General features: G+C 39.0%; 1 protein-coding gene across 3 annotated transcripts in view; it reads right to left on the reverse strand.

Moving 5' to 3' along the window:
• The window catches only part of LOC136430108 (chromatin remodeling regulator CECR2-like), a 37175-nt gene that overhangs the window by 10120 nt on the left and 8228 nt on the right, over positions 1-18827 (reverse strand). For 2 of the 3 annotated variants that reach the window (XM_066420416.1, XM_066420415.1), the window contains exons 2-8: positions 9942-10057; positions 4041-4224; positions 3340-3528; positions 2431-2573; positions 2008-2127; positions 771-926; positions 74-218 (exon numbers count right to left, since the gene is read on the reverse strand). In XM_066420416.1, coding sequence (XP_066276513.1) covers positions 74-218; positions 771-926; positions 2008-2127; positions 2431-2573; positions 3340-3528; positions 4041-4224; positions 9942-10057 — 1053 coding nt within the window. The remainder of the gene's footprint in view (positions 1-73; positions 219-770; positions 927-2007; positions 2128-2430; positions 2574-3339; positions 3529-4040; positions 4225-9941; positions 10058-18827) is intronic. The other variant, XM_066420418.1, reaches the window with a different exon arrangement.

The following is an 18827-nucleotide window of genomic DNA, read 5'->3' on the forward strand; positions in this document are numbered from 1 at the left end:
GCATCTTTTTGCCACAAGATCTGCATATCAGCAACATCTGTGATGCTGCAATAGGATAAAACTGAGAACTAACCTTGGCAGCTATCATCTCTGGGATCTCAGGGACGAAGTCTTCCATCAAAGTCTTGTACAGACGCCGTTCCACCTGGGTTCTACTGCCCTTGAAAGACTCTGCTAAGTCGGACCAGTCTTCTGCCGTGCTGCATATTAGACTCCACCTGCAACGGTACAAAATTAAACATGTAACTTCCAATAACATTAATCTTCCACTTTGGAAAAGTGTGTTTGAGCAGTCTCTAGTGCAGCACCCTCCAGGTATGCACAGTTGAGATATACAGGAGTGCATTATACTGGGGGACGTTGGGTTGGAGATCTGTATGGACGTATCTTTTCAGGGTGGTGGAATTGTGTACCCTGGTGGAATTATGTTAGTAGATGCTATACGATTTGTAGCTTTCTACTTGCAAGTACTTTCACAAAGTTGTACTAGTGCACTAGCAAAGCAGGCTTCTGCATTTACCTTTTCTTTAAAATGAAGCGAAATAATGCTCTTCACAAAACACAGATATGCTATTGAGGACTTCAAAATTAAAGACTACTGACTACATGTATGTCCTACATGTATTCAACATAGTTTTCTTAGGTACAAAAAGAAAATAAGGTTGTGTACCTAAGAAAACTAAATGTATGTTGACTTGACTAACCAACCTGATGAAACCATCTATGGGGGAACTGATTATGCCATACAGAGTAACACGGTAATTTCTGACCTCTCATTGAACTCCCTCTCATCCCCACTACCATGGACGTCATTGTCCTCCCCTTCAGAGCTGGCGTCTGAGGCCGAGTCTTTAGTTGGATTGTGTTTCCTCCTCTTTTTCTTCTTGGACTGTTCCTCCTGATCAGATGCCTCTGAGTCCGAGTCACTTTGAAAGTGAGACAAGGAGTAAAGATGAATATAAGCCCAAAATTGTTACTCAAGCAACTGGATAGACTTTTGAACGAGTCAGACGTTTCAGACACCTCTTACATCAAGATGTCTCGGTGTCAGTGTGACAAAGAGCTCTTCCTCTCAAGTATTGGCAAAGTATAACCAAAGATACCAGCTGACTATGACCCCGTTCACACTCATTTTTTTCAATCGCGATTGAAGTATAATCGCGATTGTTCGATCCGATCGCGATTGAACGCAAAGAAACTTTTGCGTTCACACTGCTTTTCGCCAAGTGGATTAAAGTACGCCGTGATCCGACCGCGATTGAAGCACAGGTCAAAGGTTCGGCGTCGCTTGCTACAAAATGGCGGGAGTCCCCCAACTCTTGATGATTTTGTATCTCTGGAGAATGTTCTGTAGCCGTGGAAGGGAACGCAATCGGCGGGCTATGATCGCGAGAAGGCGTGAACGACGAAGGCTTTTGTATATTGGCCTCGCTGTAGTACGGGTAATGAACGCGACAAGTGCTGTAGACAGGACAATCTGGGAGCTTGAATGAAGCGACGATTGGTGGGAAAACATTGTACTTGGTACATTACTTATGTGATAAGTTGCGACCCTAGCCTTGAACCGGCCGAAATCCCCGCGGATCGCGATGGAATGAATCGTAGTTGCGTTCACACTCAAAATTTGATAGGATTGGATTGGATCCGATCGCGATTAATCCAATCAAACTACCTCCGGAGGTAGTTACAATCCAATCGCGATTGGATCGTTTTGGATCGTTCCAATCGCGATTGGGAGCGTTCACACTGAAAAAATCAATCGCGATCGGATCGATTCAATCGCGATTATACTTCAATCGCGATTGAAAAAAATGAGTGTGAACGGGGTCTATAAAACATTTTGTCCAGGATCATGCAATAAACGTTCTGTATTATCTTAATTCAATGAATAGAAAACAAGGATGGAAAACCTCTAGTTGTTGTTTCATGGCAAAACATACTAATCTCAGCTTTTTAAAAAATGAAAATGACTGCCTAAAAGCAAAGTTGTCAAGAGCAGCTGTTAACCTGGAATCATCCTTTTTCCTCTTCTTGTGCTTGACTTTGTTCTTGGTCTTGTCTTTACCCTTCCCCTTCTGTTTCTTCTTTTTCTCCTTTTCTTTTAACTTCTTGCGCTTTTTCTTATCTCTGTGATGGAAAAAAATAGAGAGAAGGTTAGAAAGGGCAATATAAAACAGGGTCACAAAGGGTATTCTAAACATAACAAGAAGATCAGCCATCAGGACCAGGATAAGACCTTCCTGAAACTCCTTCAAGGTAAGACAAAATACTAGTCATGGTTCTTGACTGCAGTACTTCATTCAGTAAATAGGGGGCGTTGATGCATAGCTTGGCCCTAGACGTCTGGATGGGATGGAAGTTTCAGCAAGAGTAAACTAAGTAAGTCCCTGTATTTCATGGTGAAAGAAATTTATCAACACGATGACTCACTGTTGTTTTTTCTTGTCTGCCTTGTCCTGTGCTACGACCACCGGGTCTTCCTTGTACAGCCGTGTGCCATAGAAGTACCAGTATGACGCCCCATTGTTGTCTGTTCCGAGAGCTTCCAGTCTTAGGCTGTCGGCCTCCAAACCCTGCAAACAACAGCACAAAACATGATGGTTAACACAGGAGTTTGTTAAGTTGTTCCTTTGTTAGGGGGCCAAATCACCTTTCCAGCAAAACTGGGTTGTAAGGCCCTACGTTTGAATACACACAACCAAGATGCAATGGTCACAAAAAACTGACAGGTGCCATAGGCAGTCTTTTTCAGGTTTATTAGTGAAATGAGATGGGGAATCTACCTGTGGATGAATAGCTTACCATGTTTGTATAAAATCAATTTGATATGCAAATCATTAATATTATACTCTGTACAAGTGTACTCTAGGTCAAAGTCTGCCTGAAACCCTGGTTGCCTGCTGGCATATTAATTTTGTGGAATGGAACAGAATCAATCTCAACAGTTAATAAAGAGCAGAAAGTATGACAGGATTAATTAGTGTCTCCAACGTGCAACAATAAGCTACATGTATGAAACAATTGTTTTCAGCTATTTTTAGGTTAACGACCCTGATTTGGTTATATGGCAAGAAAATCATCACGATTGTAAATCAACACAAGTTGAAGAGAAAGATTACTGGGGTAATTATAAGCAAAACTGATTCTTCAAATACCATTATCATCTTTTATAACTTTTTTACATCTCTCTCGTACTAAGATCACATAATTCATTCTTGCTGGTGCGGATTGCAGCAGGACTAGGCAATATACATGCCACTTTCCAGCAAGTCGAATATGTACAGTACATGTAAAAATCTATCTGGCTTAAATCCTTCGCTATAGTCTACCCTAGCTTACAAGTCTGGGCATGTCCCCTAGTCTGGCCTGTAGGTACGTCCACCTCCGGCACAAGTTCTCATCAGATGCGCTGCCTTTCTGCTTCCTTCTCTCCCATGTTCTAAACACGGGTGCATCTGACTTCCTAGCACTGCTAATACTAGCTTCTGAGCCTAGTGACAGTGTCCCTGACTTCTTGCATTGTTGCCTCTGTGAAGATCAATGCATGTTATGGGTTGCAGGTACAACTAGGTTAGGTAGAAGGAAGTTTTGTAATGACTTATTTTTGGCCAGCATATTTAGTAGGTTTAGCAATAGCTAGCTTCTGTGCTGACCTCTACCCCTACAAAGCTAGAAATGTTTTGATAAAAACAATATGTAGCTGTTTTTTCACTGGCTTTTGTAGTTTGACAAAACTATGCCAGCTGAGACATGGATGATATCCTTTTTACCCCAGGTTCTGTCTAGTACAAAGCCATCGGTCCTTTCTTCAGATATCATTTGCTCCTCTCCTATAAATGAACATATCCCCAAAAGCATACTTGAATCATGTTGATGAAGGTTAGACATCCAGGTAGTAAGATACGCCCAAAATAGTTACTCAAGCAACTGGATAAAATTTTTTGACTGTCTTTACATACTTGAATCAGTTCAATGGTTTTGACCATTTCACCCCGTCAAAAAGTAACACAGATCATGTGTCCTAAAAATAAGATGACCACCTTGAGCAGGTCCTGTACATCCTCTGCGTCCAGCCGGTAGTCGCAGAGTGCGTGGATGATCTCCACCTTCTTGCGCAGGGACAGGTCCTGGAACTCCTTGTTCTGCAGCGGGTTGGGTCGCCCCTCCTCCATCTCCCACCTGTGCTTCATGATGTCCACCAGCCACAGCTCAAAGTTGTCAAGTCTGGACAGGGACAAAGGAACACAATACCACGTCACACATCATAGCACACAATAGGTTCAAATTGCTTTCTGCAGGCAGGTTCAGAATGTGTCCCTCTATTCATATTCAAGGCTTTCTGCGATTGCATGTTTTTACTTAGCACGCTTTTCCTTGTTTTGACCATGACACCTGGCCTCCTTTGTTAGTAGTTGGACAGGCATGACTCCTAACTGATCAAGTTCTAGCAGCTCCTATATGGAAGTCTATACACGCATTGCACCTGTTGTCCTCGTACCAGTCAACCGCCTTATCTGTAATGACCACATGATTTAACGCCACAGGAAGACACCTGTGGTCTGACTCTGAGGTGTGTAACTCCTGCAATGGCAACTATGATTCATTCTCTACACTACAGTGTACATGTTGACATTTGATCAGAGCATTTGGGGGACATATATCATTCTGACCTAAATCACAAGCAGGTACCCAAGGCTCTTATTCCACCTGAACGTGTGTAAAAGGGTACACAAGACGAGTGTACATGTAGTTACTAACTGTGAGTTATGGGAGCTATTCCCACATGCACTGCCCCATAACTGTAGTTTACCGTGAAGCCACACAGGTATAGCACCTGCAATTACGTGAAAAAGGCCAGATGGGATTGGGAGAAGATTTAAACAATTCACCTTTCCTCTGGGGTTACAAGCTTTCTGCATTTTCAACTAGCAAGGGGACATTCTGGGCCTTTACAAATTTATCTCCCAAGTCCACATAGGTCACACTTCATTGCCTCCTAAAAGACCACCTGTCCTCAGACATCAAAAGGCCCCATACATCATCCCTAACAGGTGACTGGTTATGTGAGCCACATCTGCAGTAGTTTGTTCAATTTGGCAGCATGTGATTTGGTGCTCCTCCTGGGGACTGGTGAAATCATGGCAGCAGGGAAAGGGTGATCTGTTATGTGCGGGTCTGTGTGCAGGGATAATGCCTGATGTGGGGAGGGACCATTACGTGCTGCAAGGGGAGGGGTGCAAACAGACAGAAAGTAGGTCATCTTCTATTATAGGACAGACAGGCAAATTTAACTGTGTGATGATAGTAAATTGTCATTGGGACAGGTTGAGGTGCAAATGCAAATGAAAGTAGGTCATCTAGTACAGACAAGAGGTAAATTTTATTAGTCTCATTATACTAATAGTACATTGTCCTTGGGACAGGGTGAGGTACAAATGCAGATGGCATACACAGATGTACATGTAATACTAATAGAAATGTTGAGAGTATAAACAGTTGATATGTATTAAGTCAGCTTTTCATGTGTACTTGTAAGAATATTTAGCAAAAGTATAATGTAAAATGAACAAGCACATGGAATGTCGTCTAGAAACACGGTGGTAAATAAATAATATGTGGTATAAATATGTGATACCTTTCCATTTCACTTCATCTTAAATCAGTTTTTTTCATTTTTAGTTTTCATTGTTATATACAAAATGTATATTAGTAAGTAGTTGTAAGTGTGCCTCATTTAATTCTGATTGTTGTTAGATTGTAATTCTCAATGTATGTCTATTTTGTATGTGACTCCAGGAAGAATAGTACGCACATTTTGTATTACTGACAGAGATTTCTAATTAACAAATAATATATCATTAAGACATCAAAGCAGACGTTTACTTCAGCTACAAGTTGCTTGGATGAAAAATATTGAATTTCCCTACACGTGTCAGACTGCAAAACATTTTTCATAGCATTCCAGACCAGTAAAAGGACATGTCAATCCTAATTGCCAAATGACTGTATAGCTTGCTTCGGTACTAGGTTTTTTTAAATTGGTAACAGCTTTCTAATGATTAGAATCCATTTCTTTTATTCATTTATTTTCTTTTCTGTCATTTTCTCATAGGTAAAACTAAAAGCAGCTTAGTACCCAGGTGAGTTAAAGGAAACCCAAGTAATATTAGGGCCCGAAAATCGGATTTTGGAAGTCAATTTATTTAGTCATTTCCATTTCTACTGTACTCTAAGACAACAGTAGTCCCACACTGGCCAGATGGTGACAACATGGGAGCTGGTGTGGGCTATGCGCTCACTACCATCTGGTGCATAACATGCCTGGTTTCACTTTTTCAACCATCAGTGCCCAGGGGAAGCTGTTTACATCCTGCTTGGGTTCACAAGGACTCAACCATCCTTTAGAATGCTTTTTACCGTGTCCCCGTGGCATGAAGCGACCCCGCTGCTTTGCCATATGGATCGAGCAGGTTTATACATCCTTGTCAGGATGACCTCATGTTGACGAATGTTGAATAGAAACTTACAATGGATTTTGGTTAGTAGCCCATTGCTATAAAATTGAAATTTTGTAAACAAAGGTATTTGGGTATGGCCAGATGTAAGTTACTAGATGTTAGCTCATTGCACCTGTAACTAAAATGAACAACGGTGCCCACTGCTCTTAAATACACTCTTCCAAAGAACTGGTGGGCATAAAAATCTGTATCAGTGTATGCATTGTTTACATCACAGTCTGCAGTGTACTCTGAGGATATACCCCTTATCACAACATATCTGTACAGTCCCCAGGGAGGTGAAAAAATCAATGGTAAACATTTATTGAGGACCATCCCCAAATGGAAGAGCTGAATTGGCCACTTTGAGCGCACTGGATGGCAGGGAAATAGCAGCTGACCTACATCCAGAAGCAGCTCTAATGTGGGGAGATTGGCTCTTTTATTGATTCCCCGTTTCTTTCCTATCCTCTCCGCTGCTTTCCCCGGCCACTAAGTAACCTAGGGGATGAATTGTTTTGGAAGATTGCTGCCTTGGCTTTTACCCCCGGAAGGCATAAGCACTGTGACCAACGTAAATCTACCCAGGCCTAGGGTCCGGGTTGATTATCATTCTGATGGCAAATCATCGCATCTAAGAATCAGCCACAGCTCACTTCTTGTGACCCAATACTTAATTTCCTAACGGCTCAGGGGATAATCCTGTTGCCCTAGAGGACACCTGCCAAGCAACATTTTCACTGTTATGTAGAACTATAAAGGTAGCCAGGGGCCGGGTGCCAACCTAGTTAGTTCTCTGTGGCTACCACATAGGGGAGGAAAGCGTGCAGAAAAACAGAAATGATAAAGTGATAAATGAAATAAAGAAAAGACCATGAAAGGTCATTTGATTAGGGGGTGAATGTGTGTGATATAAACATGCACACTGATGCTAATGGAGAAAGTGCATTTTATGGGCTTATCATTTGAAGAAATGTTTTGTAGGCATGTTAACCCTACCTCATGCAGGTAAAATAACCTTTGTTTTAGTCTGTACACCTGGTATAAGCTGCTGTATGTAAACAATCCTGAATTCAGAAATGACAGCAGAAAAGGAAAACCTGTGATTCAAATGGCAGAAAGGTGGGGGTCTACAATGATCACGGGCAGATTGTAGTGGTTTCAAATGAGCTAACTGATAAAAATGACTAGGGAGGGACTTTTTTCTCACTTAAGTAGGGTTAATTTCAAGATATAGTTATCTGTATAGATTTACTTGTTCGTACTCATTGATGATTTATGGCATTGAGTGGTTATACTAAATAATGCATACACAGATCTACAATGACAAGAGGAACAGAACAGAGATGTGTACCCAAGAAGGCTCTTCCAAACTTACTTTTCTATGAATGTCATATCAATAATCGTCACTCAGACTCACTGTAAAGATAGCAGCCACATGATTTTCACCTAAATCTGTTTGTAACTTGATATCATGCTCTCCATAACAAGCACTATGGTTGAACATACATGTATGTGGCTTTTTAGGTCAATGTGCAAAAACTGTAGCTGCACAGAGATCACTCAGATACAATGGATCATATGGAAGGCTGAAAATGATCTTTTCCAGGACATCCAGTTGATTCTCTATCGAGGAATCCGTTGACCAATTTCAAAACATTGAATCATTACAGGAACACATCAAACGATCATTGACTGAATGAGGTTGCAAAACATCAATTTCCCATTCTCTATAATTCTAAAACCGCTGTTGATTGTTCAGGTTGGATTTTGTAGTCATGTACTACAGTTCTATTCCCATCCATTCCTTCTCCTAGCTCAGTAAATGTACCAGCCCTTTGCTTTTTACTCAGAGTGCTTCCAAAGTTACAGTTACACAGCCTCCTGCAACCTCAACTCCTGACCTGCAAATGACCCCCAGTGACCTTTTGACCTATCCATGACCTTAATGAAAGACTATCTTCCATAATCAACACTATATGGACATACACAATTGTCTGGTGTCTGCTCAAACATATGCAGACCTATACAAACAATACATTAATTTATATACAAAATCTCATCATAAGGAACTAGGATAACATGTCAAATTAAGTTCTTTTTTCAATCAGCTGTTGTTATATACAGGTCAAGCTTAGTTGAAAGGGATACACAATGTACATATAGATAGGGAACCAAACAAAGAAGAATCAAGAAACAAATTCTAAATTGAAATGATTTTCTGGATGGTTTTCCTCATATTTATACATTAAAGAGAACTTCATGAACTATCAAAATCCAATGCCCATAAGCTATTTGCTTTAAAAACATGTCTTTTCCTTTTGAAATACATGTAAGAAAAGAAAAGGGATGGAAATATCTTAATGTTGCCATCTGCCTGCCATAAAAACATCCATGCATATTAGGAACTATTACTGTCCATGTAGTATTGAATAGGAATCTGTAGTGCTAAATTAGAAGCCTGGATCCAACTCATGCCTGTTGAACATTTTGTCCTTGACCTCTGGGGTTATGTGCTGGAGTAATTCTATTTTGGGCTGAAGACTGGTGCTGTGCAGTGAGAGGCATAGGGAGCATACCACAACAATATTCTTTATGCTCACTAGAAGCTTTCAAAGAAAAAAAACATGAAACTGTAACCCCAGGACTGAGATATGTACATGACGAAGCAACTGTCAGAAGGTATAACAGTACTGTTACTATATAGTTTACACAAAACTATCAATACATAAAGGAAAATTTAAAAAAAGAAGATCCTTCCCCTTCGACCCTACGATCCATCTACATACATCAAGGCTTTCTCCAGGACCTGTCCCTTTGTCCTGGGATGGAAATCTGCTTGTTGGGACAGTAATAGTTTTACCCTATCCCTCCAAATCATCTGAACTTATGTCATAAAATTGCTGAAAATTCATTATTTTCATGACCTTTAATAAAATGACAGATCTTTTTAACAACGAAAATCAACAACACAGGCTCCCAAAGAATCACTGGGACGGAAATAAAATTAGAGCTAGAGACAGCCCTGCTCCACATGCATATGCATGAAGTATGTGAATACATTATCTATCACCAATGGGTGCAGAGATCTGATTAACCTCACACAGTATGGCAGGTTGGTGGAGAGGGGATATGTAGGTCACCTCTTGACCTCAGCAACTAGGGCAAGGGCAGCTGCCATGCACAACAATAACAACATGCAATTTACATTTTCAAACATGCTGCGTTTTACAAGGACAGAGAGGGTAAGATCATATACAATTTCATCGGTGAAAAACATTTGTATCATATTATATAATCATTGAAAAAAATCCTTAAAATGCAAACAGCATTTTTTTTAGATAGAAGCCTAGGGACATAATTTGTTGGCTAACAACAGCTCCTCAATGATTGATGCAACATGAAGACCCCTGCAATACAAATGGTAATACCATAATTACTTACCCGATATCTCTCCTTCCGTAACACCCCCGCAATAACCTTGCGATCAGGTCTGCCAGGAAAACGTGCGTTTCGCCATCACAAGTGCCGTCGTCAGCTAGCAGTGCCTCTTCCAACTCCTGTGCAGTAGAGAAGATGTCCAGATGTCAACACCACAAAATAAACCAATTTCTGTATGATATTATAACTCAGCTCTTACAGAAAGACCAAAAATACATGTTGTCATGTCATGTAATTACATAAATACATCTCAATTAATAACATGCATGGCCGTACACATGACTGCTGTGTACCTAAACCTGTGTTTAGGTTCAGGTCCAGATTTAGATCCAGAGGTTCAGGTTCAGGTCCGGACTTATAAGTCCGACCCTGAACCCATGGCATATGTGTACTAATTTTATTTTTCCTGTTACATGTAAAATTGCATATTGGCATATATTCTACATGGAATTTGAAAACTATACATACGAAATTATATTAAGTCACTGTAGTAAACAGAACAGTTCAGTTATAAACACAAAAACTGCAATGTTTTCATATTTTAAAGTGCAAATTTCACAATCTAAGGAAGGTTTAAAATGGTTTAAAACAAAAAGCAAAGTATAAGCAAGAGGTATTTTTTTTCAAGTCTGGACTTGTTTCCAGACGTTTAGGTGTTTTTTTTTACTTGAACCTAGACATTAGGTCCAGTCCGGATTAGGTCCAGGGTTAAGGTACGCAGCACTACACACATGACTTACTATTATGTTTTTCACAACATAGATAGTCACTGACGTTTGAAAATTTCAATCTGTAGTACAATATCAGTCGTTACACTTTCTGGATCATGAAAGCTATTCATATACATTGTATAAATTTTCATGCCAACAACTAGTCATTGCTGATGGTATGTATGTGAAGACATATAACTTTGGACCAACACAAAATATAATTTTTTCATTTTCAACAGTATTCAAACCACTGTATCTATATTGTATACATTGACGGGAATATTAGTACAATAGTCTTAGTTAAGAAATTTGTATTCATCAGTAAAAGGTAACTGTTAAAAACACAAGCCTACTTGCAATGATCTCATTACAGATAATTACTAATAACAGTTTAAATAATCACCCACTCAAGTTCTACAAAACATGGTTGAATAAGTTGGACTCACAAAAGTAAACAAGGTTGTCCAATGGAGCTGCCAATGAGTTTTATACACATTTGTACATTATTAAGACATCTAAGTACAAAACAAGCAATCTATATGATACTGGAAAAGCACATTCAAATGTGTAGCACCCTCCCCCTTGATGAAATAGCCCTTAGTGATTTCCAATTCCACCTGTCCGTTCCACGGTGGCATATGGCACAGGTTACATAACAGCATGCACTAATGCTAGGTTTAGGGCCTTAGCTATTGGCTTAGGTCATGACTGTTCTTATGTTAAAACAGGGCGGGGACATCTGTAGACAAATGGTGATGTTACTATTTTCAAATCCCATCTAATACACCTGTCCGAGAATTCCCTGAGAGGGCTAAAGTGGGAATTTAGCAACAAAACCTTTGACATGCACGGGTCTAGCTCCTGTCACTGACAATGACTTAATGATCAGACGCGAATGAGTTAGTCAAACATCACAGATGGTTAAAAGGAAAGGTATAAATATATATAGCATAAAAACTACAGTTTTTTTCCAGTGGGTTTTAACATTCTAGTTGTTAATGGGTCATATCCATAATATGTGGCCTATGTCAGAAGTTACAGTAAGAAAACTGTTATTTTCATAATGCTGCTAGCCTATGATTGAAGATATTCTGTTGAAATGTCAAATATCCAGTTTGTTGTTATGGTGAGTTATTTAATCCCTACCGTGGGACAGCACAATCCCCTCCAGCCCAAACAACTGAAGCAAGAATATGAAGTTATTATAGCTGGAAAATTAATCACACAGTTTTTGTTTTCTTTCCCTCCTCGTGATACTACTATCACTAGTTCTAAACGAACAAGAAACAACATCAAAATCCACTGGGATAGCCCCCAAATAGACAAGCTTCCCAAGAAACAAGCAGGTACAAAAAGGGTAAGATTTTGTATAACAAGCTCACGGCCAAAGTGTACATGTGCAGCATGTAACAATACCAGCACTTTACATGTGCAGCTGGGGCGTGCGAGCACACAAGGCTGGCAGTGATCCATGGAAGGTCCCCTTGGATCATGTTCAAAATCACCTTCAAAATTAGCAGCTCCCCTAGGGAGGCAAGGGAACAGCCTCTCCCAGCTGCCAACAAATCTGCCTGTCTTTTATACTGCTCTAAATATACATCCTGTGAAGTGTTGGGGCAGAATAGAAATTGGGCGGTGGGAGCTTAGGTGCAATATTTTCAACTTCAAGTACCTGAATTTATGGGTGTAAGTGATAGTAAACCTTTAACCATCAAACACAAGGCCAAGGAACTACTACCATAAAGTGATTTCATAACAATAATTCTCTTCTAGAATGTCTGGTGCTGGTTTTCTATTTTTCCAGTCTGACTCCGATAACATCAATAGTGCCCGGCCTGAATGAGCCCTGTTCCTTGATGTCCAATACCATGCAACTACTGGCTGTGGTACTTTTTATCCCCTCTTTGTAAGCAGAAAATCATACAGTAGCTTATTTATTTCTACACCATTTGTTCAACTGTGCCTATGGCATACTTTATTCATCCTTTGCAAACTGATCAGCCAATACCCGATGTGAATTACACCGTTGCAAAGAGGATTAACGGATTACTTTACAAGGGCTTTCAGCCTTGCTGTTGGCACATTTTCAGTAGATACTTTGTACCTGATATATCATTACAACATGGCTGGGTCTTCTCAATAACAATATGGAACTACATTTGTTGTATCAGGTCCACAGCTTACACTACCGAGGCGTATGTACTATTAGTAATTTCCACACAATCTGATATGCTTGTAATAGTATAGGAAATATCTCTACTCTGAAGATAAAATTTTATGCTTTATACTTGAAGTCAGCCCCAATCTTTGCATGTAACATGCATCTATACCCCAAGTTATTTTAGGAACATTTTAATGATTAAAAATGTTTACATTCCAGATGATGGAAATGTTTACATTCTATATGTATAAATAAATTAGATATGTGATTAGCTTAATCTAACTGTTGTGTTTAAAAAAAAATACATACAAAATATAAAACAACTAAGCAATTAACTATCAGATTACAATAGTTTGATAAGCTATCTTAATGCATTTGTACAAAAAAAATCCCCCAAGGGCAAATATATAATATACATGCCATATAAATGTGCTAATAGGTGAGTAGGGTTGGCAATTTAACCTTGATCTTGACCTTATGTGACCCAGAATCATTAATCTGCCCACCAGCTATTTCCTACTTGACTACACGTCAAAATGTATGCACATATAGTTTTAATGTCATTTGCTATTTGACACAAGCTCTAACTCAGTAACTGCACAGTGTTTTTATGTTCCTTAACTGTTAAGTCAACAAAAACGACAAGGACTTTTGAGATATGTTGAGACTAATAATACACGCTTATCTATGAATAATCATTATCTATGACGTATGATAAGTAATATATATACCATACACATGAAAAAGTAACAAATCATCCAATTTCAGCAGCTTGGTAAAGTAACTAACATATTTCCATTAGGCTTCTAATCTAGGAAACCACGACAAAGAAAAGCATCCTTCTAATCATATTCATTCTTTTAAATTCCATAGTGGGAATATTTTTTGAGGGCCCAAACCATACTTGTCTTTTTGTTGTTTAAACTTTTAAATTAAAGATGCATATTTACAATTATCATAACAATGTTCTAGATGTAAAGGATGTCAAAACATATGAAATACACCACAACATAAGGCAACTGCAGTTTTAAGATGTTATGAACATGTATACCGTATTAATTACGTAACAAGACAGGTAAGGTGGTGGTGCTTAACCCTGCATCCAAATAAAGATTTACAGTCAAAAGTTGATATGGCGATGGCCTTGCTCGGAGGCATGTCCTTGATTCTGCAGTGGCAGTGGTTACAACAGCTGGCACGAGGCTGTACTATTCAGCTGTCCTTCCACCATAACAGAATCAATGCAAACCCAACTGTAACCTCACCCTGCAAATTGGCTAATGTCGTTCACTCGCGGCGAGGACACAACGACCACAGCTGTTCCGGAGTTACAGCTCCCCGTTAAAGCTGCCAACAGCTTACTTCACTTTATGGCAGGATGGGGGCATTGTGTTGAAGGCATGGAAAACTCCTTTTTTACATGTTTCCCCTGTATGAATCATTCCATAATGCTACAAACTGTCAGTGAAGTATCAAGCCTAATTGAATTCCATTTGACACTCACAAACTACTCACTGAAAGGCAATACAACATTTTATCACCTTGATTTAAAAAGGACCATAAAGCAAAACAGGGACTGATCAGCTTTGTTTTCCTTCCATTTGCACATTAAAGTAGCCCAACCAATGGCAGCCATGTGCAGGAACTGAGAAGTCAACAGAATCATTCAAAGGTAACCGTATTCTCTAAGGAAAACACATGCACTGTCACTTGATCAAAACCATTGACAACATACGATTATGTAGCAAGACAGGCAAGGCTAATGATTTTTCATGCTGCAATATATCATTGATTATCACTGCAACATTTATAGCCTATATGCTTCTGAGTTACCTTCTTCTGGGCTGTAGACGACACAAAATCGGCACCATAACAAAAGGCTACCTCAGTAGTGGTGTGATATCTGTTGTGTAGTATACATATATACCCATATACGTATGATTTACTATAAAGTACAATCCCTATAAAGTAACAACGCAACAATATCTACATTGTCATAACCATACTGTGGTGAACTCGGTTTTCAGCAAGTTTTCCCAGTGTTCCAAAGTCTCAAAATCCTTCATTGTGTCAGCATCAGCCTTGCTTAATCCATATCCCCCTCTTCCAACACAAATCTGTGACCCTGAGCTAAGCAGTAGCCTGTTCCTCAGTAGTTGTCAGGTCTGTATACTTAACCTTCTCCTTCTCACTAGCCTAACCCCTGGTTAGCCCACTTAACAAGGCTAATCTGGAGCCAAAACAAACTTTTTCAGACAAAACATCACACCAAATCCCCCTTAGTACCACCCATGAAAAACCTGCTGTAGGAAGGAGCATTGGGATACAAGCAACAGGAACCATATGTCCATGCTTCAAGGCTGTTCATGGCTGTAAGGGTTATCTTCTTAAACACTCCCCTATGTTTATAGTAAACTAGCCCATTTGTGCTGTGAGAAATCTATGGTAGGACCACAACATCCTCGAGAAGGGGGGTGAGTATACTTGAGATGTGGTAGTAATTATGATCCCAGATGTCTACAACTGTAGATTATTTTAAGCTTTTTATCTACTGGGGCATTTGTCCTCAGGCACTTCAACCTTCATATCAAATAAAAACAGGCAACCATGGGATATGCTGTAAATTGATCAATAAATCAAATTTAATAAAAAACAAACAGCACAATTTCCTACATGTTTAGTACAACTTCTACCAAACACATATAGCAATAGCTATATGACAGTGGCATGTTCGTTATTTGAAAATGTAAGGTTGTGTGTTACAAATCTATCATGACCATAAGAATGTAATGTCTCCGATTCTAGGTCACACCGGACACCCCCTGAAGCACTACTTCCTCAGTTTGACTGGTACTGGTTGCAGCGGCCTTGTGTGTCTGTGATAGCAGGCCTGACGTTCACCTTGTGTTTGCATGAATCCACACATCCTTTTGGAGAAAAGTCAGCCTTTTCAAACCAATTAAAGCAGCGACAGGACACTGAGAAAACCACCCCAAACCAATAAATGACCGATGCAGGGCTGTCTCTAGAGCTTTCAATTTTTTTCCATGGAAGCCCCAGTCATTGTTGGGCCTTTGGGAGCCCATGGTGTTTACTTTCATGGGTACATCTGTCAATCATTTTAATGTTTAAAAAATACATTTTCATCAACTTCATTGAGTTCAGATTTTGTCTGTCCCTACAACAGTACAAGCAAATTGCCATCCCAGGACGAAGGGAAACTTTTCTCCTTTCAGTTTCAAAGGCATTCGACATCTCATACAGGTGGTTTGCACATAATATATTGTCTGCTGGTATCCCAAAACCAGAGGATTAGAACTCAGGGCTGAAGGTTCATTCTGGACTGGACATTTTTCTAAAGACTACCACATACAGAAATCTTTATGCAATGTGTAACGAATGACTGTGCAATAAAGTGGAATAAAACTTTAAAATGTGCTTTTAAAGAAATCAAGCAGAAAACATGGACAACAGGATGCAACAGCGTATTCCTGGAAAGCCTGACCATAACACTGGTGCATGATGGGTAATATATGGAGGACTGATGGTAGACAAACTAAGGCAATACAACAAAGTTTGTACAGGGAATCAAGGAGGTTATATAGTCTATATAACCTCCTTGGTCAGCCTAAATGAAGGGGTGAAGCTTTGTGTGAAATTATAATTACATAGGGAGTGGTTTGCACTTAATTAATCAGACATACAATACATGCATACCTGTTGGTTTAGAAGTGTTGGCAAATTGAAATAAACAAGGTTAGGCTAAACTATATATGTAAGCTGATAAAGCATTGATTGGCACATAACAATACCTATAAACTGGATCGACCCAAAACCCAAACCAGACAACTGTTGAAAAATTAGAAATTGATAAAAATACTAAAAACCCCTATGATCAACAAACTACTGGTTGTACCATGTGTTACACAAGTTTGCAATCCCTAGCTACAATACATATACATGTATATGGACCTTTGTACATGTATAACATCTGCAACAGCACAGGTGCTGAACATTATTCCCTACGTGCAGAGTAGACTAGACATTGCCTTATCTAAACCCAGTGGATGACTTTGGTCACAGTCCCACTCCAAAGGATGGTACATTTATGTTATAAGTTAAATATAAGCCATTGTATAGTCGATGTCAGGTTTGTCTGAACCAGGAGATTACTCACCGGTATGAGTAATATCTCTACATATGTGTGTATAAATATAAACCATAATGCCTCCATATAAAGTTTGGCCGGTAGTAAATAGTCTGTATCACCAGCCATGTGTGTTATCAGTGACTAATGGTCACATGACCTTGTCTTCTTCTGAGACAGTGTAAACTCAAGGTCACTGACCTTGCGACCCAGGTCATGATAACCTAAAAATAGTTATCAGTTGACACTGACTACTACAGCAATAAACATGTACTCTACTTTGTTTTATATAATAAAGCTACAGAATATTATTCTGGAAACATAAAACATTACGGTATCTCCGTCATGTCTCTTATAGTTATATTTCATATATGCAGTCAGGAAAAATCTCGGTAGTACATACTGCCAAGGAATCTAAACGAGGTTCCCAAGGCTATAGATTCCAATACGACTGTGATCTACAAGTCTGGCATATCTTAAGATAAAGAAAACAGGGTCAGATTCAGAGCAACTAAATTCTGCCTGGGACAGAAGTAATTGCCAGGAAGTTGATTTCAATCATGTGGCACTTAGCTTAAGTACGTAGTTCTTTTGGGGAAACCCAGAGAAATAAAAACAAAATGAGGACCGGGCAGAAAGTAATACCTGTAATACGTGGAATGGGGATGGGTGATGTAAATGGTACAACCCTTCCTGTGTTTTCCAAGAGTAGTTCTCCAATATTTTCAGTTGTAGGTTCTAGAGGCATGCATATACAATAGATCAGCTATAAAAAATAGTATAATCTTTTAAATTTAATGAGAAATATTAGGATAACCTGGGAGATGTGAACCTAACAAATGGTATATGTTGTTCAAAGACAGATTTTTTCTGCAAGATTCTGTAGTCATAGATTAACATGTTTCAGGACACAATTGAATTAGGGTATCATAATGCATGACATGACAAGCATTGCTTTTGGTTTCATTAGACACTGATAATGCAAGGTGAATGTGAAGCTACACATATGTAGATACACTGTCTCTGAAATAAACAATTGTCAGCCAATGAAATGCAACCTGCAAATTTCCAACAAAATTTGAAGACTGCAGACTCAGAGAAAAAAAAACAATTTTGCAGACTAAAAAGATTCAGGATTTTGTGTTAGAGATCACATATATCTATTGCAGGAAAGTCTTGTATGTGTCACAACAAAGAAACAAAAACAATGCTAGCAAAGACTACTGACAGCTGCAGGCAATAGTAATGTTTATGAATTATTCATAAACCAGTTCATTAGCATTCTGCGTTTATCGTTGTTTACCACTCACCAACAACAGACACAGTACAGTACTAATGAAGTCACAATATTCATATAGATGATAAATTGTACCTACAGTATTTGCATACAGGCTGGTACTAAGCAATCATAATATGTCAATAGCACTTTGCTAAACAACACAGGTACAGTATCTTGTTACATTAGTATCACTGTGACAAAGATATTGCACAAGACTTGAAGTTACATAAAATGTAGTACCAGTATAGCTGTTTCCTGGACAGTTTGGCAATTTTCTTTACCTTTCATGATAAAAAGATATACTTGCATTACTTGGTATATTTGTCTGTACATTGACATCTTTGTACTATTGCTACATAATAAGTACTGTATCATCAAACTACTTTGATATCTAACTACATATTTTCTACATTTGTAAAATCAATTGTTCAGTTAGACATACCGAACTTGAATCTGAAATTCTGTAGCTACATGTAACTTTAAAATTTCAATCAAGTAATACATCTAAAACAGAGGTTTTACTATTTTTCTGACATCTAAATTTCAAGAATATGGTGTATAAGCGTGTAAAATAGTACTTATGTAACCTATA

Source organism: Branchiostoma lanceolatum, chromosome 3 (genome assembly GCF_035083965.1).
Source record: "Branchiostoma lanceolatum isolate klBraLanc5 chromosome 3, klBraLanc5.hap2, whole genome shotgun sequence".
NCBI classification, from domain to species: Eukaryota; Metazoa; Chordata; class Leptocardii; order Amphioxiformes; family Branchiostomatidae; genus Branchiostoma; species Branchiostoma lanceolatum.